This window comes from Carettochelys insculpta, chromosome 2 (assembly GCF_033958435.1).
Source record: "Carettochelys insculpta isolate YL-2023 chromosome 2, ASM3395843v1, whole genome shotgun sequence".
In the NCBI taxonomy this organism is placed as follows: Eukaryota; Metazoa; Chordata; order Testudines; family Carettochelyidae; genus Carettochelys; species Carettochelys insculpta.
This window is the reverse complement of record NC_134138.1, coordinates 57,791,260-57,815,760: the sequence shown is the minus strand read 5'-3', so window position 1 is coordinate 57,815,760 and position 24,501 is coordinate 57,791,260. Positions and strand designations below refer to the sequence as shown.

At 47.2% G+C, this 24,501-nt stretch overlaps 1 protein-coding gene across 5 annotated transcripts in view; it reads left to right on the top strand.

The window, feature by feature from the left end:
• The window catches only part of ZBTB10 (zinc finger and BTB domain containing 10), a 66,713-nt gene that overhangs the window by 26,692 nt on the left and 15,520 nt on the right, over window positions 1-24,501 (top strand). For 3 of the 5 annotated variants that reach the window (XR_012644402.1, XR_012644401.1, XM_074987046.1), the window contains exon 3: window positions 20,911-21,048. The exons of 1 other annotated variant lie outside the window; for it this stretch is intronic. Coding sequence is in view for 2 of the 4 variants with exons in the window: in XM_074987046.1 (XP_074843147.1) it covers window positions 20,911-21,048 (138 nt within the window). In the remaining 2 variants the exon portion in view is untranslated. The remainder of the gene's footprint in view (window positions 1-20,910; window positions 21,049-24,501) is intronic. One more of the 5 variants, XM_074987048.1, reaches the window with a different exon arrangement.

Below are 24,501 nucleotides of genomic sequence, written 5' to 3'. Positions count from 1 at the left end.
GGGCAGGGAATTACACAGCCATACTAGGTAACTGCAACCATCTGAATTACTCCAAACTGCAGGAGTTGGTTCCAAACTGTAGCCCTGCAGCAGCACCCAGCCCTCATGAGCATCATCCATGAGGGGCACATCATCTCCCGCATGGCACTTTAGTCTATGGTGGATGTCGTGGACACAACTTGTGTCACAGTTTTTGCCATGGCCATGAGGCATACATCATGGCTCCAGCCCTTTGGGGTCCACAAAGACCTGCAGCAAGAAGTGGAGGACCTCCCCTTTTGACAAGCAGCATATGGTTTCTGAAAAAAACTATCAAGGTCCTTCACTCTTTGAAGGATTCTTACACCATGCTGCATACACTGAGGATGTACACCCCCCCAAGTCCCATTCAAGTGGCCCCAGTACTCTCCCTATCAGAGACCACGGGAGCAGCTTCAGCAGCAACCTCAAGTTTCAAACCTCGCCAGCAGCATGGGTCCCAGCGGTGAAGATTCCACTGGCAACAGCCCACGGTGTCCCACCCTCAGCAACCTATGCAGTAGTTTTGAGGGTGTGGTTGGGAGCCTGAGATCTTCCTATTCCAGCTCTCGCACAGTATGGAGGCTATCCATTCCACCACTGCCTCCACCCCTTTTTCTACCACTGAGCTGTCATTACCTCAGACAAGTGAGTCCTAGAGCTGGTAGCCCAGGGTTATGCTCTCCTGTTCACCTTTTTCTCTCCTACCTGCCACCTCTACCCTGTCCCTCTTCAGGCACCCCTCTCACAAGCATCTCCTTGAGCAAGAGATTCAGTGCCTCCTCTGTCTGGGCACTGTTGAGCCAATACCCATGTAGTTTTTGGAGCGGGGGGTTTTACTCAATATACTTCCTAACCCAGAAGGAAAAAATCAAGGGTGGAGGCCCGTTCTCCACCTCAGGAGGCGCAACAAATATGTTCTCTAAATGGGCGGTTCAGAATGGTGATGCTTGCAGTTGTTGTTCCAGCTCTGGACAGAAACAATTTGGTTCCCAGCTCTTGACCTACAAGATGTCTATTCTCACATCATAAACCATCCAGTGCACAGACATTTCCTCCAATCGTGGTGGGGTCCCACCATTATCTTACCAGGTTCTCCCATTTGGGCTTTCCACCACACCCAGGGTGCTCTCCAAGACTCTGGGAATTGTGGCTGCCCATCTGCTCTGGCACAGGCTTATCTTTCCCATCTGGACGATTGTCTCGTAAATGGGCCATCATTCCCGGAGGCCCTTCGCTTGGTGCAGTCACCACGGACCATCTGATAGGCTTTGGTTTCCGCATAAACTACCAGAGGTCCTCACTTGAATTCACGCAGTCCCTAGAGTTCATCGGGACATCACACAAACACTACCACTGCTCTGCTGCTTCAAAGATTCCAGACGCTGAGTGATCTTGCTCTGGTGGTGCGACTGGCACACCATCACGGAGTGTGTATGCCTCAGGCTGCTGGGGCACAGGGCCATTACCATGTAGGTGGTTAAACTGGCCAGACTTCACATGCGATATCTTCAGTAATGGCTGGCCACATGGTATGCCCTAGCCAGGGACCCACTGTTTAAAACTGTGGCCATTCCACTGCACGTTCTTGCCTACCTCCATTGGTGGATGTGTCTGGACAAAGTTCTTAACCGGGGTGCTGTTCCACTAGCCACACCAGTCTATTGTCCTTACTACAGAGGCCTCCCTTATGGGATGGAGGTCTCATTTGGGTTCTTGTGCGGTCCAGGGCAAATGATCCTTCACTGACGTAGTGCTCTGCATAAACCTCCTGGAACTCAATGCAGTCTGCTACACTTGCCAGCATTTCCAGTGGCATCTTGCTTGCAGGCCGCTTGGCATACTTGTGGATAATGCCACCTGCATGTAGTATCAATCATCAGGGTGGCATTTGGTCCCCATCTCTAAGCACAGAGACTATAAAACTGTGGACTTGGTGCTTCAAGCGTCATATCACTCTGGTGGGTACGTGTCTCCTTGAGGTACTGAATGTGGTGATGGACACCCTCAGCTGTTCATTCAGCAATCACCATGATTGGGAAATCCACACGGTGGCTCTGTCACATGGTCCAGCTCTAGGGCCAGCTATACATAGACCTGTTTGTGACCTGAGTCGTCAAAGTGTCACCAATATTGATCCAGAACAGATCTGGGGAGACAGTACCTCAGGGACGCCTTCTCCATCAAGTAGGATGCACCCCTTTACACATTTTCTCCCCTTTCATTGGTTCACAAGCTTTTGGTGAAGGTCGGAGGTTGGGCTTGTCTCGTCTTGATAGCCCCGACGTGGCTGAGAGAGACTTGGTATTCCTACCTGTACCAGATACCAGTGGTGGCTCTGCATGCTTTTCCCCCTTGCAGCAACCTTCATCCCAGTCTGTTGAGGCTGGTCCTCCATGCATTATTCTTTCTTCGTTTCATAATGCCAGAATCACATGCTATGAGAGGGTAAAGAGGGTTCTTGTTAACAGCATACGAGAGTCCACATGCAAGTCCTAACTCTACAAGTGGACACGGTTCTCTCAATGGCTGGGTGCTAGCCATCCTATGCTCCCCTCACTCCATGCTCCTTCCTGTCCTTGACTATCTGCTGCACCTGTGTGAGTCAGGTCTAGCCCTCAGTACTGTTCAGGTGCATGCCATGGTGTTGGTGGTGGTCCACCAAGTGGAGGATGGGACTTCCTTTCTCTCCCATCCCATGACCAAACTTTTTCTGCTGGGTCTACAAAGCACCTTCCTTTCAGTACATCCTCCAGTCCCTATTTGGGAGTTTAACCATGTACTCAAATGCCTCATGAAACTGCTCTTTGAACTGATGGCAATGTGTTCCTGGCTCCATTTGTTGAAGTTTTTAGTTGCTGTCACATTGGCAAGGAGAGTTGGAGAGCTTGCGCACTCATTGCTGAACCTCCTTATACTGCATACCAAGGCCAGGGTCGTTGTTCTCCCTCCTAAGTTTCTTTCTAAGGTTCTCTCTCCATTTCACATCATTGAACCCATCCACTTAACCTGTGTTCTTTCCAAAACTGCACTCAAGTCTCCAAAGCTCTTCCTCTACTTCATGGAGCAATCCAAGGTCTGCCCGTTTCATTTCAACAGCTGTACTAGTGGATCTCACCTCCGTTTGCAGCTGTTTTGCACTTCACTAGAGGGGGAGCACCTGAGTGCTGTCACCGCACATTGTACCTGGGCTGTGTCCCCCCACTACCACCTGTTTCAAAACCATCCCCCCTTTCCCCCCTTATGGACATAAGCAAGGCAGCAGTGCAGTCTTCCAGCAACCTGTTTTGCACAGCACTGCACTTTCTCATCCTCCATTGCTGCTTCTGTTCAAGTGGAATTAGCGGGTCTGTCAGCTGTGATGGTTACTGGGCTTCAAACCCACCTCCAAAATGTGACTACTGCTTTATAGTTGCACAGAGTGGAGCACCCATGGGGACACTAATTGAAGAATAGAAAGGTACTCGCCTTGTGCAGTAGTTGATGGTTCTTCAAGACATGTATCTCCATGGGTACTCCGCTTCCCTTCCCAATTCCTGTGCTTTGGAGTATCCTGCTCTATTTGCTGTGGTAGAGAAGTAATGGAAGGGCCCATGCCGCATGCATGCGCCTCATAGCAAGGAGGCTTTACTGCGTGTGCATGGCATGGGAAACCATGGCAATAGAATGAGCCCCAGCATGAGGATACCTTGAACCCAAAGTGGAGTACCTGTGGAGGGACACATCTAGAATCGTCATTACCGTACAAGGTGTGTAACTTCCTCTTTTTGCAGGGAAGAAGCTTTCACTCTACCCGGGGCTGGATGCGCTGCTGTCTGCAATCAGCTGCCATGTGATGTGATGGAGCAGAGGCTAGCCTGCCAGCTGCATGGCATTTTGGGGTTAGGGGGCTGCCCCATACAGACGTGAAGCACAGAAAACAAGTGGAGCAACTTCTTGAAATGGTTCAGTCAGCTGGGTGCTCTCAGAAGACCTTAAACAAGTTTCTCGGGTTATCCTGCTAAAATCTGTGCAACGAAGAAGCCGTCACCTCACACAGGACAGACGTGCCACACTCTGCAGGCAAAGGCAGCTCAGGCTCGCAGCCATGTGGGTCTATGGAGGAGCTTGATTTTTTTTCACCAGGCACTGCGGAGTGTCCCTGGTGGTGTTATGCAGCACAGATTGATCAACCCACACAGAAATGAGAGCCTGGCTCATGGTTCTGTGCTGGACCTCTTTTTGCAATCCTGAGAAATGACGGTTAGATGCAATTGCCATGCTGGCTATAACGAAAATTGCTGGGCTTCCTGTGTCCTACTTACTGCACACCTGGAGAGCTGTGGAGGTGAAAGTGGACAGAACAGATACATTCAGGGCATTGTGGGATACCTATGGAAGCCGATTAAAATGGAGTTAAAGTAATGCTGTTTCCACACTCACATTAATTCAACCTTGTAAATTTGAACTTGGCATTACACCTCATCAGAGGGGCGAGGCGAGAAAGTTGACCTTAGCGCCCTTTAAAAGCGACATAATGGTATTTGCAGTGAAGACAACTTGACTTTACACTGTGGCGAAGTGCTTTAAAATCTACTTCATGCTGTAGGGTAGACCTAGCCTGAGACAGCTTTTCACAGCAGTAGCTTCCTCTGTGGGCATCGAGTGTATCTTTATGGTTTGGTATTGTTCACTCAAAACTAAAATTGACTGGGGGTTGAAAAATCAGGAAGATTATTTTTTCTCTTTCAGTCTGAGTGAAAAATAACTGGGAGTGGAGAAGATGAGAAGTAGCTCTAGAAGTTTTAAGGACCTGGTGCATTAGTGTTGTGATGACTTGTCTATTGAGAAAATTTTAAAGTTTAAAATGAGCTGGCAACTCAGGAGACTGATGCAATTGCAAATGTGAAATATTTACGTAACAATTGAAGATTTAGCTTAATAAAATAGGTGATGTTGTTTGTGTGAGTTATTAACATTTCTAATGTGCTGCTGCTATATCTACAGCTTCACACAATGAGTGTTGTGTACTATTTCTAAATTCTAATGTCTAAATTGTGGTTTTTCTCCTGGTGATTTAAAATTACATTTATTTAAATCAATGCACCCTGACATTGTTGGCCAAAAGGATATATCTTTCTGTCACATACATATATTTATGGTCAAATACTGATTGGCTAGAGGAGGCCACTTGTCTGGCTTTTGTAATGAACCAAGGTTAAGTCAACAAGGTAACGTGAAATTCTTCTTCGAGTGTCCCCGTGGGTGCTCCACATTAGGTGTCGGGCTCGCCCGGCGCCGCAGATTGGATCTTCCAAGCAGTTTCTGCTGGACCGCGCATGCGCCAGTGCGCACCGCTCCCCTGCGTGCTCCTGGCCACGTGTGCGATCCGGTCCCCGCCAGTTCTTCTTAACCGCCGTCGGCTGCAGACGGAATCCGACTAGGCTACAGCCAAGTCAGCATATCCAATGGTTTTTAGCTGTTTTCTTTAAAGTTAAGTTAGCCAGTTATTTTCAAAAAAAAAGAAACAACAAGTGGGACGGAATTCAGTCCAGTCCTAGTAACAAGCGGAGTACCGGAGGCCAGGAGCCTAGGGCCATTAGCCCTTCTGCCGCGGCAGGCTATCCGAGAGGGGGAAAACAGCACAGAGAAGGTGCTAAGTACCCCATTAACGACTAAAAGATTCACCAACAATGTCCTCTTCAGGATTCAAGAAATGTGAGTCTTGCTGAGAGGCAGTGCCAGCGTCTGATGGGCACAGTCACTGTATAAGGCGCCTTGGGGCGTCCCATATCATGCAGAAATGCTCCTTCTGTGCAAAATTAACAGCCAGAGCAAGGAAGGACAGGGAGATGTAGCTTAAAATGCTGCTATTCGACAAGGCCCTCCAGCCAGACGTGCCGGAGCAGCCGCAGCAGGAGGGATCCTCCAGGGCCCAAAAAAGGAAAGCTGCCTCCCTCACCCCATCAGCGCAAAAACGGAGGAAAGTCTCCCCCAACCCGATCCCTCCTGGCAGCAACAGCGAGCGGGACGGGAGGAGCGCACAGCCCCCAGGCGCAGCAACAGCTGATCGGTGGCGGCACGGGGAGCCACGTGGAGGCGGCTCAGCCTCTGATGACCAAACAGGCGCCCCCCACCGCAGGTAGGGCGGTGGCTAAACAAGCGCTGGTACCGGTGGCACCACAGGCGGTGGCACCGACCCCTGGGGAACTGGCGGTGCAGAGCGCTTAGGCACACAGCCTGCAGGCACCGGAGGACACCGCCCGCGCGGCACCACCCAAGAGCGTGCTGAGCGCGGCGCGGACGGGGCCGAGATCCCCTGCACATCAGGGGGCGGAGCCACCCCCTCAAGGGAGGGGGAAGGCTGCACAGAAAACAAGGCACCGCAGCTCCTCTCCAGACAGGGCTGCAGAGTTGCTTTCTCTCAGCCCTCCGCTCATGCTGTGGACTCCAACTAGAAGGCAGGGGTCCCCCCTAGCCTACCAGGAGCCCCCATCTCCATTTTTACAACCAGCCTCGCCCTGGCTGGGACCACCCTCACCCTTTTTGGTGTTTGAGCCGCTGGAGTACTATCACAAATCGCTCTCTCCAGTGTCCCATGTCTCTCGACGATGTCGCTCCCCCAGACGCAGGGGGTACGCACCAAGGGAGTGGTCCAGGTCACCTTCCCAAGAACAGTGCCCATGCTGCCATGGTGGTCCCTATCACGCGGGGCATAGACACCACCGGCATTCTACCAGGGAAAGATCCCCACAGATGGTCCCGTATCGCTGAGGGCAATCGTGAACGGGGACGGAGACTCAAGTATCTCAGGGGGAACTGGTTATGGAACCCCGAGATTTTTCCCTCGCAAGCTTCCTGCGAGCAGATGTACCATCACCAACAGGAACCGGAAGGGTCCAGAGAGGCATATCCTAGTGGTTCCTCGCTCTCCTCCCCGGAGGAGGCTACGGCCCCGGGGGACGTCCGTCCTCCAGATGATCTCAAACAGTTTCAAGAGCTGTTAAAGGGGTGGCCTTCACGCAAGGCATCCAGACAGCAGAGGTGCAAGAGAAACACAATAAGCTCCTCAAAAATCTGAGACCTCCGGTCTCCTCCAAAATAGCAATACCGCTTGACAAAGCAATCTTGGAGTCCGCCACTACGATATGGCAGACCCCTGCGACTTTTCCGCCTGTCCACAAGAGAGCGGATAAGAAATACTTCGTGCCGGCGAAGGGCATGGAGTTCCTGTTCAGCCACCCACAACCAACTTCCTTGGTGGTAGAGTCGTCGCAACAAAGATCAAAGACATCTCAATTCAAGACAGGGGGAACAGACAAAGATGCCAAGAAGCTAGAGCTGTTCGGCAGAAAGGTCTAGTCCTCCTCCACGCTACTGTTGCGAATGGCAAATTACGCAGCGCATCTAGCGAACCACAATTTTGACAGCTACACTAGGTTAACCTCCCTCATGGACTCGCTTCCAGAGGACAAGAAACCGGTGCTCAAGGCCATCGTGCAAGAAGGCTACGCGGCCTCGAGGACGGGAGTTCAGATCGCCCTGGAGGTTGCGGACACAGCAGCACATTCCACAGCTACGGCAGTGGTGATGTGAAGGGAGTCCTGGCTCCAGACTTCGGGTATACCGAGGGATCTGCAGGCAAAGATGGTCGATCTTCCCTTCGACACGCAGAAGCTGTTTGCTGAATCAACTGACCCGGTCCTTCATTCCAGTAAAGATTCAAGAGCCACACTTAGGACCCTGGGGATTTACACCCCTCCATACAGAGAGAAAAAGTACTACCCTCAACAAAGACAGTACCAGTACCAGCAACAGCGTCCCCAGTACCACAGGGGTTACGAGCAAGGGCGACATGAACAGCACCAGCAGTACAGAACTCCCAGGCGACGTTCCCAACAGAGCCGTGCGTCCTCGGGGCAGGGCCAAAGGCCACAAGTTTGACACACAGATCCAGGGCTGCGCCATCACTACCATCGCACAAGGTCATCCAAAGCTGTTATTCCACCATCGCCTCCGACCATTCTACGACCAGTGGCAAAGGATCACCACAGACAAATGGGTGCTGGAGATCATAGCCACGGGGTACTCCCCTTTCCAGTCACTCCCACTGCCACGACCTCCACCCAGGCCCCACCTCCAGGAGGCCTCCTACGTAGCGAGGCTCAAGCAGGAGGTAGACCATCTCATGCTCATAGGGGCAGTGGAAAGAGTGCCAGAGCAACTGCAAGGGAAAGGGTTCTACTCGAGGTACTTCTTCATGGAGAAAAAGACAGGAGGCTGGAGGCCCATCTTCGATCTTCGCGGCCTCAACCGGTACCTGCGCAAGCAACGCTTTCGGGTGATCATAATCGCCTCCATCCTTACGGCACTGGACGATGCAGATTGGTTCGCAGCCCTCGACTTACAAGACACGTATTTTCACATAGCTATCCATCCGGCTCACCGACGATTCCTCCGGTTCATGGTAGGCAAAGAACATTTTCAATACGAGGTCCTACCGTTTGGCCTCTCCTTGGCCCCCAGAGTCTTCACCAAGACCTTGGCAGTGGTGTCAGCCTACCTGCACAGACAGGGGGTATTTATATTCCAGTATCTGGACGACTGCCTACTCAAAGGGGCCTCGGAGGAGGAGGTACTACGCATGATACGCGTCGCAGCAGGCATGTTCTCTTTGCTCGGCCTGGTTATCAATCTGGCAAAATCAAAGATAGACCCCACACAGGACATAGAGTTCATAGGGGCACACACAGATTCTATTACAGCGAGAGTGTATCTACCAGAGACACGCTTTCGGGCCATCGGCTCCCTCGTGCAAGTCATCACCTTCAGCCCTACGGTGCCGGTTCTGACGTGCTTACAGCTGCTGGGCCCCATGGCAGCAGCGATGTTCGTAGTACAGAATGCCAGGTTACACATGCGCAGCATGCAGCACTGGCTGGCGAGCGTATACAAACTGGCAGCACACACCGTTCACAGGGTGGCGTCGCCCACGACAGAGGTGCACAAATCCCTGCAATGGTGGGTAAACCCCAAGAACATGCTAACAGAGGTACCCTTCCACCAACCACAAATATCGGTTTTTCTGACTACAGATGCCTCCTACATAGGGTGGGGAGCACACATGGGCGAAGAGGTGACGCAAGGACTGTGGTCCTCCACGGAACAGTCACTGCACATAAATATACTGGAGCTCAGAGCAGTGTTCAACACCTGCAGACACTTTCGAGACCATATACAAGGCAAAGTAATCGGGATCAGTACAGACAATACCTCCACCATGTTTTATATAAATCGGCAAGGAGGAGCTCGGTCCCGTGCCTTATGTGCGGAAGCAGTCCGGTTGTGGAACTGGTGCATCACCAACAATATAACGTTGAAAGCCTCGTACTTACCAGGAGCTCACAATGTGAAGGCAGACCAGCTGAGCAGGCGTTTTGCACTCACGCACGAGTGGCAGATCCATCCTGATCTGCTACGACCTATTTTCCACGCATGGGGCTTTCCCCAGATAGACCTGTTTGCCACTCAACACAACAAGAAGTGCCCACGATTCTGCTCCAGGGCAGGACTGGGACGGGGGTCCCTGGGGGACGCATTCCCAATCTCCTGGAGGGGCCCCCTGCTTTATGCTTTTCCTCCCACAGTGCTGATCCACAAAGTCTTGCAGAAAGCCAGGAGGGAAGGAGCCCGAATGATCCTGATAGTCCCAACATGGGATGGACAGCAATGGTTCCCCCTACTCCTGCGCATGTCGGACCGTCCACCAATGCCTCTTCCAGTGGCGCCGGATCTGCTCACGCAAGCCCAGGGGTCCATAGTGCATCCGCACCCCCAAGGCCTGCGACTACAAGCGTGGTTAATCCATGGCTCAGCTCCCTAGAGAGCACATGTATGGAGGAAGTGCAACAAGTCCTAGAAAGTAGCAGGAGGAGTTCCACCAGGAAGACCTACAAGCAGAAATGGACTTGCTTCACAGCATGGTGTTCTGCCAAACAGCTAGCCCCCCTTTCGGTGCCTATACCTGTAATATTAGAGTATTTACTTGACCTCAAGAGAGGAGGACTCTCACTATCCTTGTTAAAGGTCCACCTTGCCGCCATTTCGGCGTTCAGACATGAAGAGGGAGGGCACACGGTGTTCGCCCATCCCATGGTTACCCAGTTCCTCAAAGGGTTGGTAAACCTATACCCCCCTCGGAAACCGCTTCCACCTTCGTGGAACTTTGGACCTGGTGCTTAATGTGCTAACGGGACCACCGTTCGAGCCTTTAGCCACGGTTTCCCTCCGCCTCCTTATGATAAAGACGACCTTCCTTCTTGCAATCACGTCAGCTTGCAGGGTGAGCGAGCTTGCGGCAGTTATGGCAATGCCACCCTGCACAGTATCTTCCAAGGAGGCGGTAACCATACGGCTGCATCCAGCCTTTGTTCCTAAAGTTTCTTCTGAGTTTTTCATGTTAACAAACCTATTTTTTTTACCCTCGTTTTATCCAAAGCCTCATAACTCTAACAAAGAGGCATGCCTACACCTCCTGGACGTGAGGAGGGCGCTAGCCTTCTATATAGACAGGACCAAGTCCTTCCGGAAAACCGATAGACTCCTAGTCTCTCTCGCTCTCAAATCGAAAGGAGAAGGTCTCTCTTCGCAGAGAATCTCGAAGCACTTCGTATCCTGCATAAAAATGTGCTACGAACTCAAAAAGACTCCTTTACTGGCCACGCCCAGGGCTCATTCCATTAGGGCGGTGGCGGCATCAACAGCCTTTTTCAAGGGCGTTGCGCTAAAAGACATTTGCACAGCGGTGACCTGGTCATGCTATGACACCTTCGCCAAGCACTACGCCCTTCACAGGGTATTCCAAGAGGGTACCCAGCTCTCGACAGCGGTCCTCTCGGGGACAAGCTGTACATGATCCGATTACCCACCTCCTATCTTGGGTTACTGCTGGGTAGTCACCTAATGTGGAGCACCCACAGGGACACTCTAAGAAGAAAGAAAGGTTACTCACCGTAGTAACGGTGGTTCTTCGAGATGTGTCCCTGTGGGTGCTCCACATTAGGTGTCGGGCTCGCCCAGCGCCGCAGATCGGATCTTCCAAGCAATTTCTGCTGGACCGCACATGCGCCGGTGCGCGCCGCTCCCCTGTGCGCTCCTGGCCACGTGCACGATCCAGTCCCCACCAATTCCTTGACCAACCGCCTCGGATGCTCCTGCAAAACACTAAACAGAGATCCGAAGCAGGGAGGATGGGCGGCTAGTGGAGCACGCACGGGGACACATCTCGAAGAACCACCGTTACTACAGTGAGTAACCTTTCTATACTGAGCCTACTAGGCATTGGGCATAGGTATTAGTTTGTTGGTAAATGTAGAGACAGCAGCTTCACTCTGGACACGATACTGAAGAATACAGTTGACTGCACTGTTGACCAGACCTTAATAGGAGCTCAGTAAAAGCATAGTGATCTGCAGTGTTATGGGAGAGAGCATTTTTTCACTCAAAGGAGAACGAAAATGGAAGCCATCTTTGTTTTCTGCGGTTTGTTGTCCAAAGAGATTAAATAGTACTTAAAAATCCAGAATATAGGTGTATATAGCCTTTCTTATCGCACAGGGGTGAAGGGGTGCACACTGCCTAAATACAAATAGTAAAAGATTTAGTCTTTGGAATGTTTCAGAAGGACTAGTGAGTCTAGTGTCTGCTTTGGGGGACCCATCTGTTACAGGGATATCAAGAGTATTGTCCATTGAAAGGCTTTGCACTGCTCACATATGGAATCTTGGCTTCATAGAAATTCTCTCTGGAAGCAACTCAAATGGCTCTTTAGAGCCCTTCTTCAGAAAGTTCTTCACTTCCCAGGTTTATAGGCTTAAAAGAAATCCTTTCTGTCAAAAGCTGATCTGAAGCCTAGAGTTGTGGAAGCCTTATGGCTTAAAATATTGCTAAGGTATTTGATTGTTGCCTGGAAATTCTGCATCTTTCTGAATGCATTAAAGTGCTTCAGGTTATCTCCAAGATGATCCTGATTCAAGTGGATGTCAAAGTTGCAGTTTTACAAATACAAACTGTGCTGGCAAGTCTTGAGACTAGACAGTATTCGACAGGTTCTGTGCCTTCATCTCAACCATGGGCTCAGTGCCCATTGGTGTCTGATGCTTCTTTCACTATTTCCTTCAATCTTTGCCTTAGTTTCTGTAGACTAGCTGTGCATCAATCTACTATATCATCTACCATTCTCTGTGGGGTCAGCCTCTTCTGTTGAGCCATCTATTATGCCAAATACCAGGGTCTTGATTTTTTGCTTGTTGTGCATTATGCGGATATGCCCGAATAGCTGTAGCTTCCATTGTATGAACACTATAATTCCTCAATGGTGACTTTCTGCATCCATCCTATTTTTAGGATTTTTCTATAACAATTCCTCTTGAATGCCAAAATCCTTCTCTTCAGATGTTTCATTATCACCCATCAGCACAACGAGTTGCTGAATACACATTTTCAAAATGCTTGGCTTCATTCCTAAGCTAATAGCTTTGCTTCTCCAGCTCTTATCCATCACCTTCAAACTTTGCTTTCGCAATTCTAGTTGCTATTTCAGTCTTAAAATCTAGCTCATATGTCATGTTGCTCCTCAGATATGTGAACTCCCCTGCCTTCTCTAGTTCAATTCCATCTACGCTAATCTTCCTTTCTATTTCCTTATCTCCAAATACTATTGTCTTAATTTTATCAATGTTTTATAATCGGCCTATACTGCTTCCCATCCTCATTTAGCACCTGCACTGTTCTCGCTAGCGTCTCTTAATCTTCTTCTAGCTGTATCCTCAGCGAAACTCAAGTTGCTAATTCTCATCCTGTGCACCAATGTCCCTTCTGCCTCTTCCTTGATGTTGTCTATTGCTCTCTCTAGATGCGTGATGAAGATACTTGGTGATATCAGATCTCCTTGTCTCATACCTCTACTCATTCTAAACCAACTTCCCAGCTCTCCGCACATTCTCACCCCTGCCTCTGCATTGTCACCTTATCAGTCTGTTATCCACTCCAACACAGCCCAACTCCCTATGTCATCTATCTTGTCAGATACCTTCTGAAAATTGACAAAGCCCTTGTAGATGTTTTTGTTTTGTGCTTTCTCTGTTATCATAGTGCTCATATCTGCTGTATTTCTATCTTTCCTGAATCCTGCTTGCGCCTCTGTTCTTCTATCTGCAATCTCTCTCCATCAGTATCAGCAGCACCTTCCCTAGATGACTTCTTAGGGCAGTCGTTCTGTAGTTCTTGCACCCCAACATGCTTCCTTTCTTGTGTATTGTCACTAGCATGGATCTTGTCCATTCCTTAGGTACCTTTCCTTCCCATCTTTCCACGCTATATTACATAGTTGGTGTATTTTCTGAATCATACTTTGTTCATATTTGATTCTCTCCTGTGATTTTTTTATCATGTCCAGGGCTCTTGTTCTTTAGTTTCACTATTTCTAATTCCTCTTTCAGAATATCAGTCTTGTTCTTGATTCTCAGTATTGATATCTTTCAGTTCTTTGGTCTCAGACATTGGGTCCAACTGCTTTGTACAGATCAGTGCAATATTTTGTGCATCGCTGCCCAACCTTCTTGTTCATGAGTATCTCGTTGTTCTCATCTCTGATAGCCATCTGCTTTGGCTGCCATTTCCTATTAACATTCCTGATCATCTTATACATCTCCTTGGTCTTACGCTTCCTGTAATGCCTCCCCTAATCTCCTTCTCTAACCATTTCGCCTTATCCATTCTGGCCGCTTTCCTTATCTTGTTGCATTTCACTCGTGTTGCTGTTCTACCTCCTGCAACATCCCTTCTGATCTGCAATATTTGCCTCTCTTGGACCATCTTCAGTGTGTCCTGCATAATCCACTAATTTTATCTTCTGTAAGAATCTGCTCAGTTTCCTCTCCTATTTCCATGGCTATCCCTTAAATTATTTTCTAGTTCTTTCTCTGTGCCTGCATTCCTGGTTTCTCTTCGAGTGCTGCTTTATACATATTCCCTATTTCTTCCTCCCCATGGCTCTTACTTTCTAGAATGGTCTTACACTTTGTCCTGAGTTTCATCTTGATGTTTGCAATCACTGAACTGTAGTCTGAGTCCATAACCACCTCCTTGGAAAGTTTGGCACTGCTGTATTGAGGTTACTCATCTTTTCCTTATCAAAATCATACCTATCGTATTCTTGAACTTTCTGATGTTGGATTGCCATAGCCACTTCCTACAGTCGTTTTGTTGAAATCTCGTGTTGCAGATCATTATCTTGTGCTCTGTAGTAAACTCTAGTAGTTGCTCGCTTTTAGTTTCTCTCCATATCCAAATCTTCCCATAACTCTCTCCCAACCTTCGCTATCTATTCCAACCTTTGTTCCAATATCCTCCAATGATCAACACATCTTTCTCCAGTATCTTCTCCAGTGTCTGTCAAGCCTTTATAGGCAGCACAGATGAAGAGATGAAGCTATTCTGAAGTGGGTACGTGCACCTGAATGGCAGGTGCTGAATGGTTTTGCGTTGAATCTCGCTACCTTCATTTTCACACTTACTGTTTTGTTTAAAAATACTCCTCTAGCCCTTTTGTTAAGAAGGAATCTGACTCCTGCTTCTTTTTGTTCCCTGACCAAATGACTTCACCAGCTGCGCATCTCTCCTGATGCCGTCCAGGTATATCGTATCAGTGTCTCTCCATCTCCTTCTGAAGCAGCTCCAGCTTTCCAGTTGCCCACAGGGTTTGGACGTTTCATGTTCCGATTGATACTGTATATGTTAGTTGTAATTTTCTTTCGGTAGCTAACTTATCGATCCAACCCCAGTCACTCTGTTGGTGTTGCGGCCCTTGTTTATCTGGGTGATGTCCAAGCCGGCGTCATTAATCGGCTCATCATAGTGACATTAGATTTCATTCACTTTTTTTTTTTTTTTACAATCAGCTCATCGACACTCACCTAACCAACTCTCCTCCTTTATCCAGGCTTGGGACTGGCATGGAACCCCTAGAGGCTTCATGGCAGAGTTAGATTCTGTTTACTGGACAGTTTCATACCAGTCCCAAACCTGGATAAAGGAGGAGGGTTGGTTAGGTGAGTGGTGAGCTGATCGTAAAACAACAATACTAATGAAATCTGATGCTAGGACAACTATCCTGGCTGGTAAAACTTTGATTGCTGACCTGAAGCCAGTTTTAAGTCAATGATCCCTTATTTGGGTTAGTGAATCTTTTTTTAAATCAATGAGGGCATAGTAAAAATTGTTCATAACCTGGATTTGATGTATACTGGACAACAGGAATAATCTTGCCAGCTCAGTCTTTGTTTCAAGTAGAGATGAGTTTATGTTCATTCCTTTGCTAACTTACCTCTGGTACAAAAAGTCTTGACCAATCTCCTGAGACAAACTTCATAATCAGAACTAATGTTTCACTACAAACCATGTGGCCTCTATTTTCTTTCTCCCACCACCCATCCAGATTTGTCTCTGATAATGCCATTTTATCTGCCACTCCAGCACACAAGTAGGATATTTTCAGCTCTGTGCTTCAAACCCTTCCTGTTTTCAGTAGCTTGCCCTTTGTTCGTTTGCAGAACTTCAAGCTGATTCTATCATTCATCTAGGAATTTTTCTTAACTATACAGCATGCTCTTTTAGCTTTCCTGGTGTCCTTCTCCCCCTTGTAGGTCTAAACTGTAACGAGTAGCAGCTAAGTAAGTTGCCTGTTTGTTTTAGATGGAAACCATCACGAGTCACATGAACTATACATACTGTTGCCCATCACCTCTCTCTCTGTTGCTAGCTTATTTTTTATTGATTTTCAACATGACTGTAAAATCTTGGGACAGTTATTCTCCAACTACATTGAAGTGGGGAACCAGATCAAGACCACAGCTTTCCTGGATCCTGCCCCAAAGGTTTGGAGCTCCCATGTCCAGCAGCCAATCTGTAATGGAGTGTGAGCTGTGGAGCGTCAAGCCTCAGGTTCTGAGGCCTCATCTGGCCCACAGACTCTGCCTGGAGGCTTAGGAACAGAAGGTGTCTCCATATAGCACCACTGTGATCACTTCTGTTCTGCTGGAGAGGGAGAGGGAAGTGGGGAGCAGCAGTGTTGCCTGGAGGCTTTTTTCCTGCCACTCTGGCTGGAATTCCAGCCAATCAGCCATGGAGGGCAGTGCCTGGGAGCAGTGGGAGGGGGCACAGGTAAGCTGCATCCCTGTCACCCCAGACCCAGTGCCCCTCCTGCAGCCAGACTTCTTCCCAGCCCCACCCTGATCTTGTCCCCTCCCTGCTCCTCTGCACCTGTTCTCCCATCCAGATTCCCCATTTCCCAGCCTGCTCCTGCACCCCTCCTAACCAGACCCAACAGCCCAAGCTCCCTTCCTGGCAGCCCTTTACCACGCTGAACCCCTCATTTTGACCCTACTCCAGAACCTAGAGGGTCCCACGGTGTACTAGACTGTGGGGCTGACGTGCAAGGGGCATGAGGTGGTTGTCTTTTTTTTTTTTCTCTCTAGTCAGGGATCACCTCTGTGAGGATGTTTCTCTAGCTCTCTCTAGAAAATGGAGACTGCTCAGTCAGATTTCAAATTGCCCTATTTGCTACATTCTTTTGTAATTGAATCATGGTATTAATCATTTTAAACCTTTAGTCTGTTCTCTGAGTGGCTGTTGTGTGGTATTTTCTACACCTATTGTTTATATTACATCAAGAGACTAGGTGTAGCTCAGTGATTTGAGTATTGGCCTTGTAAAGCAAGGGATGTAAATTGAATCCCTGAGGCGGCCATTTAGGGGCTTGGGGCAAATAGATTTAAAAAAAAAAAAACACACACACAACTCTGAGATGGTGCTCAGTCCTGCTGAGGGGGCAGGGGACTGTACTCGATGACCTCTCAACATCCTTTCCAGTTCTGAGGTATGTATATATAATCTTGCAGTTATGGGCCTTTTGGTTAGAGTTGCTGAAATCACCACAAAGTTTTTGTGGGGGAGGGGTCTTAATCTTTCTCTTTTTTTCGGTGGCACGGGCTTTCTTTACGCTTGAAGACCAAGAGGAATTAAACAATGGATAAGATGATCACTTTGACTACCTGTTCCATTTCCTTGTTGGTGGTCATGTTTTTTATTTAGAGGCCTTGCAAGTTTTTGCCAAGGGTGGGATACAATAGATGACCATTCATCCATGCTGCTCATCTCAAAGGGAGGATTTTGTGTATGTACATGAACTTGATTTATTGAAAAGGAATAGAAAGTTAGATATCCTCTGTGAATCCCATGTTATACTAAATGAGCTATTGTATGGTGCTTGTACTGGAATCAACAATATCCTCAAGCTGAGAGGAGTTCTTACTACTGCTACTTGTGTGCAGGAGCATGGACAGAAGAATGATCTGGTATGTTCTCAAATGTCAAAACCCTTTTCTGACAGTAAGTTATTCTCATTCTTGCTCCACCTGACTCCCAGGAATCCTTCTCCTTCTCCACCAAGGCATGAGAGCTAAAATACTGACATTTCTTCCCTCTCAGGTCCTGTATTCTCTTCCCCCCCCCCGCCCCAAAAAAAAAATTGCATGAGCAAAGCAGGGAATAACTTCTTGTTCTGTCACTGAGCTCCGAGGTTTTGTGGTCGCTGAGATTGAGCTGCAGAGGTCAGTTGTGTTAATGATCCAAATGGACTGAAGCTGTTACCTAGCTCAGTGACACAATTCTTTTCAGATACTTTTTAGCTTCATTTAGGCTTTCTTTTGGGCAGTCTTCCTATGCATGTTGTAGTCACCACTGTCAAACATAATCTATAATGCTGTCTAAGCAGCAGAGGAAAATTGCGTATAATCTGATATCGAGACTTCCATTCTATAATGATAGTGAAAAAGTAATATCTGTGGGATAATTTTTGCTCATAACCTGCCCAGCAGAAATTAAGTGTATTGTCACACCTTTACTGCTCTAGCACTTTCAAAGGCATGGTGTAACTTTTGCACCCCCTACCTTCAAATGGCTTTCTTAGCTGGAATTTACAGAAGGGTGGATATAGTTACTAACGTCCTGCTTAGTGCTACATCAGCAATTCCCAGCCTATTCCAGATGGGGACCCGTTTTGACAATTCAGGAAGACTTGGTGACCCACGGCAATTGAAAAATTGGGGTGGAAGGCAGTGCCATAACTAGCTAATTTGGCACCTGAGGCAAGAATAAAAAATCGTGCCCTGTCATGTTTATATATTCATAATAGTTACTTTGTAGGAAAGGTGAAATATATTAATAGCACTACATTTATTATAGTTAATCAGAATTGGGACTTCAAAGTAGCCGGGGTCCTTTCGAAAAGGAGCCCCATCTGGATGAGCCGTGTCAATTTCGAAGTGCCGCAGCTGCTCACATGCTTAATGAGGCACTGAATATGTATTTCAGTGCTTCATTAGTGAACTTCAAAATGGCCATTTGCATGGCCATTTCGAAGTTTTTGGCTAGTGTAGACGTAGCCTTTGTTTCATTTTTTCAACTGAGTCCCACATCATCTTCACTGCTTACACTTGATAGGTTTTCCTTTTTTTACCCAAGAAATTAATTTCTTTAAAATATTCCCTTCTCTCTTAGGGAAGACAGTTTTTCTGTGCCAAAAATTTGGGGGACTATGGTAGACCCTCAAATTTCATATAAGAGGAGGGAGACAGGAACCAGGCAGCAGCCTAGTTTCCTGTTCCCCTGGGCTTTCAGGAGCTGGGAAACTGACTGGCCATGTGCTAGTAGGTTTCTTGGGCCCCACAAGTGGGGGGAGAGCTGGGAACCAAGCAGCAGCCTAGTTCTTGTCTCCCTGCTGCTGGTGGGAGCTAGGAGACTGACCAGCCCTGGTAGGTTGGTCAGTTTCTTGTCTCTTTCAAGTCCAGGGGAGACAGGAACCAGGCTGCCACTTGTTCCCTGGCTCCCACAGTGGTGAGGAGTGGAGAACCACTCTTCGAGCCAGGTGCTGCTTCTCCCTGGCATCCCTCAGCAGCAACAGGTGTCTGCCTGCCTGGCTTCCCCCAGCTGGGGGAGCCTGACAGGCAGACAGCTGCAGAGCAGTTTTGAGTTGTTGTGTTTAACTCATGTTAGTGTGAGTTAAGCGCCACTCAAAAGTCACGCATTTTGAGGTTTTACTGTATAGGAAGGTGTGTGTGCTAAATAATGTCTTTTTCTTTTTAGACCACTCCACTGTAGTTACTGTGTGTGTATATATTGACAGTTCAGTTTTTGGAAACTGAAAATAGAATTGTCCTTATTGAGGTTCAACAGGAATGCTCTTTATAGTGCTTTTTTAAAGGGCTATACAACTTTAAGTGTAGTTTTACCCATTATTAATAACTATCTTGAGCTTCTACACTTCTGGGTCTCCTGTTGTGTGAGTGGGTGGATTTAAAAGTACACACAGAATACTCACAAACCAACAAAAATGCAGTGGCGTGGGGGGCCGTGTATTTTCTCTAATTAAGATGACGGTAGACTGAAAATTAAATAAGTGGTGTGCTAAGTAGACAGTGCTCCTTTAAATTTGCCTTTCGTTTAAAAAAAGTCAATTTTTTTTTTTTTACAAGCATAAAATTTTAGAGTGGATGGCAGAGCTGATTAGTTTTGTACTGCTTTGTAAGTATGTTAGTTGTGAAAATGATATAATAGAGACAGCACAACTCTCCCCTCCCCCACCCAGCAGTGTTCCCTCATTTTTTTTCCATTCATGGGCGGAATACATTGTGTCTTCACCAAGGTGTGTGGGATTGTGCACCAACAGAAATGTGCTGTCACTTGTGGGTGGCTGTGGGGAGTCTACTAATCCAGCTGGATGGCACCTGAATGTCTCCTGAGCAGCTGCTCTTGGGCTTAGCTTACAGCAAACCCAGGCCCCTTCCTCCTTATCCCCCATGCATGCATGTAAGCATGTTGCAAATATAGGCCCCACGGTAGACTTACAGAAATGTTACCAGCCTATACCATGTCTGAATTTCATAAGTTTTGCCAGCAGGGCTCAATTGGCTGGAAATGAGGAAACGAGTCTTCAAGTGCGTTGGCAAAACTGCTCATGTAGACACTACTGTGGCGACAGTGTTTTTAGTAGCAGAACTAATGAGGGAGAAAGTGTGGCTCTATCAGTGGCTAGAGGTTTACACTAAGGATTGGCAGGTGTATGTAAACCAGAAAAAATAAAAGGAGGGAAAATGGCGAAATGAGTCTTGTGTATAGTAAAGTTTGACCTTTTTAAGGGATTTTGTTGCATGTAAAAATACTTTTCCATGTCTCTCAAAATGAAGATGATAAAGTAATCTATGGCTGTAATCTAAAAATACCGCATTGTGGTGAAATCAGTTTGAAAACCACTTGTTAATCAATTCATAAAAAGTTCTACTTGAATTGTAAGACTGTAGGAAAAAAACGTGAGTAGCACACAAGCCATGGAAAAGTGTAGAAAAGTAATAATGGACCACAGTTGTGGCAACTGCTGGCAGAATTACAGTGGCTGCTCTTGGGATGTAATATCCAATTATTAGTTAAAAGTGGAGATGGGGAAGAACTGCTCCAGTCAACCTGTGTTGGAGAGGGCTCCCCCGCCACCTTGCCATGGACAGGGGCTGCTCTGGCCAAGATGGAGCATCCCTGTTTGAAGTGGGCTCTCTGGGACGAGAGCAGCCCCCTGCCTATGGTGGGGCGGGGAGGGAAAGGAGTGCTGTTCCAGCCCCCACCAATTAACTGGTAAACCTCATCTGTTAAGGGTGAGGTTTATCCGTTGCCCATTAACATCCCTGGATGCCTCACTTCTTTCAATTTCTGACGCATCTCAAGCTAAGAACAGCCTTAGCCATAGTTTCTTGAAAAGTTTGTTTTAAGATGTAATGTAAATCAAGTTAACATTACTTTTAACAGGTACATCAAATGACTTCAAGTATGGATTGTTGCCGGGTACTTCAAATGACTTCAAGTATGGATTGTTGCCAGGTACTTCAAACGAGTTCAAATATGGACTGTTGCCAGAATCCTGGCCAAAAGAAGCTTGGGAAAATGGCAAGTACCCCGCCCCCTGTCCCTTTTTGGGGTCTAGTTTGTATTTTACTGTTAAATGATCTTAGATTTGAGACCAGAAGGGACCACTACATAGCACAGACCAGCAGATTTCCTTAAATTTATTCTTGTTAAATGAAAAATTAAAAACTCTTCAGTAATCACTAGCAAGTAGATACCTGTAATAATCTTCGTGACAAATGTCACAGTAGTTTTTATCATATCAAAGTAGATTTGAGAATATACAAAGAAGCACTGTCATGTAACAATCATATTAATAACAATCTGGACTGTACTGAGAGGAGGGGTTGATACACTGGAGGTTAAGGTCCCAGGAGATATAGACAGAATTGGGCCAAAAGAAAGTGGAAGTTCGACGCAGACAAGTGCAGAGGACTGCATTTAGGATAGAGGAATCCCAGGCACTGTTCCAGGCTAGGAACTGATTGACTAAGCTGTATTTCCCCAGAGAAAGAACTGGGGATTACAGTGGATGGGTCAACAGTGTGTACTTGTAGCCAAGAAGTGCATCAGTTGGAGCATTGCTAGCAGATTTAGGGAAGTGACTACTTCCACTTCATCTGGCATTGTTGAGGCCACATCTGGAGTATTGCATTCAATTCTGCTTCTCTATCTACACAGTGCAGAAAGGATGTGGACCCACTGGAGAGACGTCCAGCAGAGGGCGACAAAAATGATGGGAGGCTGGAGTGCATGACTTACAAAGAGAGGCTGAGGGATTTAGGTTCATTTAACGTGTAGAAGAGAAGCATGATAGATGAAGGCTGTTACCAAATCCTCCAACTGAAGGCTGGTTCCAGGGCATCTGTTCAGTGATGACAGATAATAGAACAAGGGTTAATGGTCCCAAGTTGTGGTGTGGGAGGTTTAGGTTTGATATTAGGAAAAACTACTTCAGTTGAAGGGTGTTAAAGCTCTGGAATGGGTTATTTAGGGAGGTGTTAGAATCAGTCTCCTTCCCTAGTGGTCTTTAAGTCCCGTCTTGAGAGAGCCCTGGCTGGGATGGTTGAGTTGGGATTGTCCCTATTTTCAGCAGAGGGTTGGACTCTGACTTTGAGGTCTCTTCTGACCCTGTGATTCTACAAATAATTAAAAAAAAAAAAAAATACACCCCTTCTCAGTAAAGTATCTGTTTGAAGTGGGTATTAAAATCTAGTCCTTATGTCCCTTGTCACAATTCAGGAGCATAACCCTTCCTTCATAAAGCACTGACACTAGAAACGGAGGTGATTAGTCTCCAAGGTTACTTGCCATGCCAGGAGCAGAGCTGGGAATAGAATCTAGATCTTTTTACGGCCCAGTCCTGTGTTGTATCTACTAGGAGAAGCTTCGTCAACATACTGTTTCAAGCAGTGTCTTAGTGTTAAGTTTTGTATGTACCTCTCCCCACTTCCCCCAAATGCTTTCAAGCATATGTAAGAATTTTTTAAAATCACCTTTTGTTGGGGTATTTTATGGCACTTGAAGAGTGGCTGTATTTGTATTTATTCATTGGTCTTTAAAGATACAGTAAGCTCTCCTTTTAACAGACTAATGCAGGGAAGGTTGTCTGTTACTCATTTTGGTTAAACGCAAGGGTTTACTGCCCCCCCCCCCCCAAAAAAAAAAAAAGCACTGCCACTTAGCAGACCTGCTGCCGCAGGAGGAGTCACTGGACCCCACTGCTGCATGTGGCTGGAGGCAACCCCAGTATTGCTGGAGCTGCCATTCACTCTTACCAGAGGTGGAGTGTGTATGTGAGTGCTGTCTGTCCATGTACGTGCTCCACCTGTGGTGGGAGAAGCCCATGATGATTCCAGCAGAGGTGGCAGCAGTTCCTCCTGGCAGTAGTAAGGCCCTCCTTTTTTTGCATGGGGAGAGGGAGATTTAGGCTTTTACAGACCCTGTTGGGCTTCAGGAGCAATGGGGGAGACATCTGTTGTTCCCGAAGCCTGCTAAATCAGGGTCAGTCAAATCAAGGATTTATTGTATAAAATTTGTATGCAGGTGTGGTTTTTTGTCTGTTTTGTGTGTGTGTGTTTGGTTTTTTTTTTTGGGGGGGGGGAGGAGTAGGGGTATCAAGGTATAGCCGAAGTCCAGATTCTGGAGCAATATTTTTCACACAGCAATAACAGTAATGGTGAGTAAATTAAAAAGGTTTGGGGTTTGTGGAGGGACTTTTTTGTTTTTTGGTTTTGTTTTGGTTTTGTTTTGTTTTTTTTGTCCATTCAAAATCATCTGGCAGTCCAGATTTGATCTGCAGTCTACCTACTGACTAACTTTACCTGAGTGATTAAGAGTACAGTTTCAGTACTGGGGTAAGATTTCTTAAAGGTGACCACAACCCTTGAATTACATGGGGGTTGCATTCCTCAAATTTTCACAAGTCAAGGGGAGCTCGGAAACTGACCAGCCCAAGTGGCAGCCTGGTTCACAGCTCCCCTGAGCTGGTTAGTTTCCTGGGTCCCACAAGCAACGAGGGGAGAGAGGAGAGGAACCAGCTTCAGCTTTATCTGGGGCTGCTAATGAGGACTGGGCTGGCACCCAGTTGCTTCCCAGCCTCGGGGCTGCAAGTCTCCTTGCCACCTGGTTGGGGGACCCTGTGGCTGGCTCTGGTCTCCTCCAACATCCCACCCCACCCGTGGCACTGCCCCCTACCCCTTCTTTTCACATAAATGCGAGGTGCACACAGTCAAAATGCGCCTATTTCGGGGGATGTAATGGGTCTGTTAGATGGGGAAAATGTGTATGCTCAGGTAGTGACAGCCAATTTTTGAAGATTACCAACACTTAAAACCCGTAGTACAAATGAATTAAGTCTTTGCTTTCTCCTTCCTGACATTGACTCTACCATGTGTCCTGTACGTAGACTCGTGTCTTTAGGATTTTAGAAGTGCTGGTGGCATTTAGGCCCATATTCACCTATCTTGTGTGTTTGTATCTTCCCTGAGTGAACATATGAATAGTCAGCCCCCATAATGGTTCCTGAGTTGTGCTCTCTCCAACTGTGGAGGCATAGGACCCTTTCTGTTTGTCATACAGTACTGTGGCATCTAACATATCTTGGAATGTGGGTTTGAGCATAGCTGTTAAGTTCTACCATCATGGGCCCAAGAATATAGTTGGCTTTTAACTCCCTCAGATACTCCAGTTCTTTACAGCTGTATGAGAGCTCTGAAGTAAAGGTGATGGGAGAGTAAATAATTTGTGGGGGCACTTACATGAAATGAATAAGGAAGTAACTTTATCAATGTCACTATCAAAATACCTTCCATACTCTGAACTATTTATACAAACCAATAAAAATAGTATCTTTTGTGTTTCAAAGACTTGGGCTTTCTTTTTTGGTTATGGAATTTTTTTGTATAACAATGAGACTTCATGGAGAGTCCATATTTTATTAAGTAGGCACCTACAGTTGAACTCTGCTAGCAGGGCCTATCTGTGTCTGGGCAT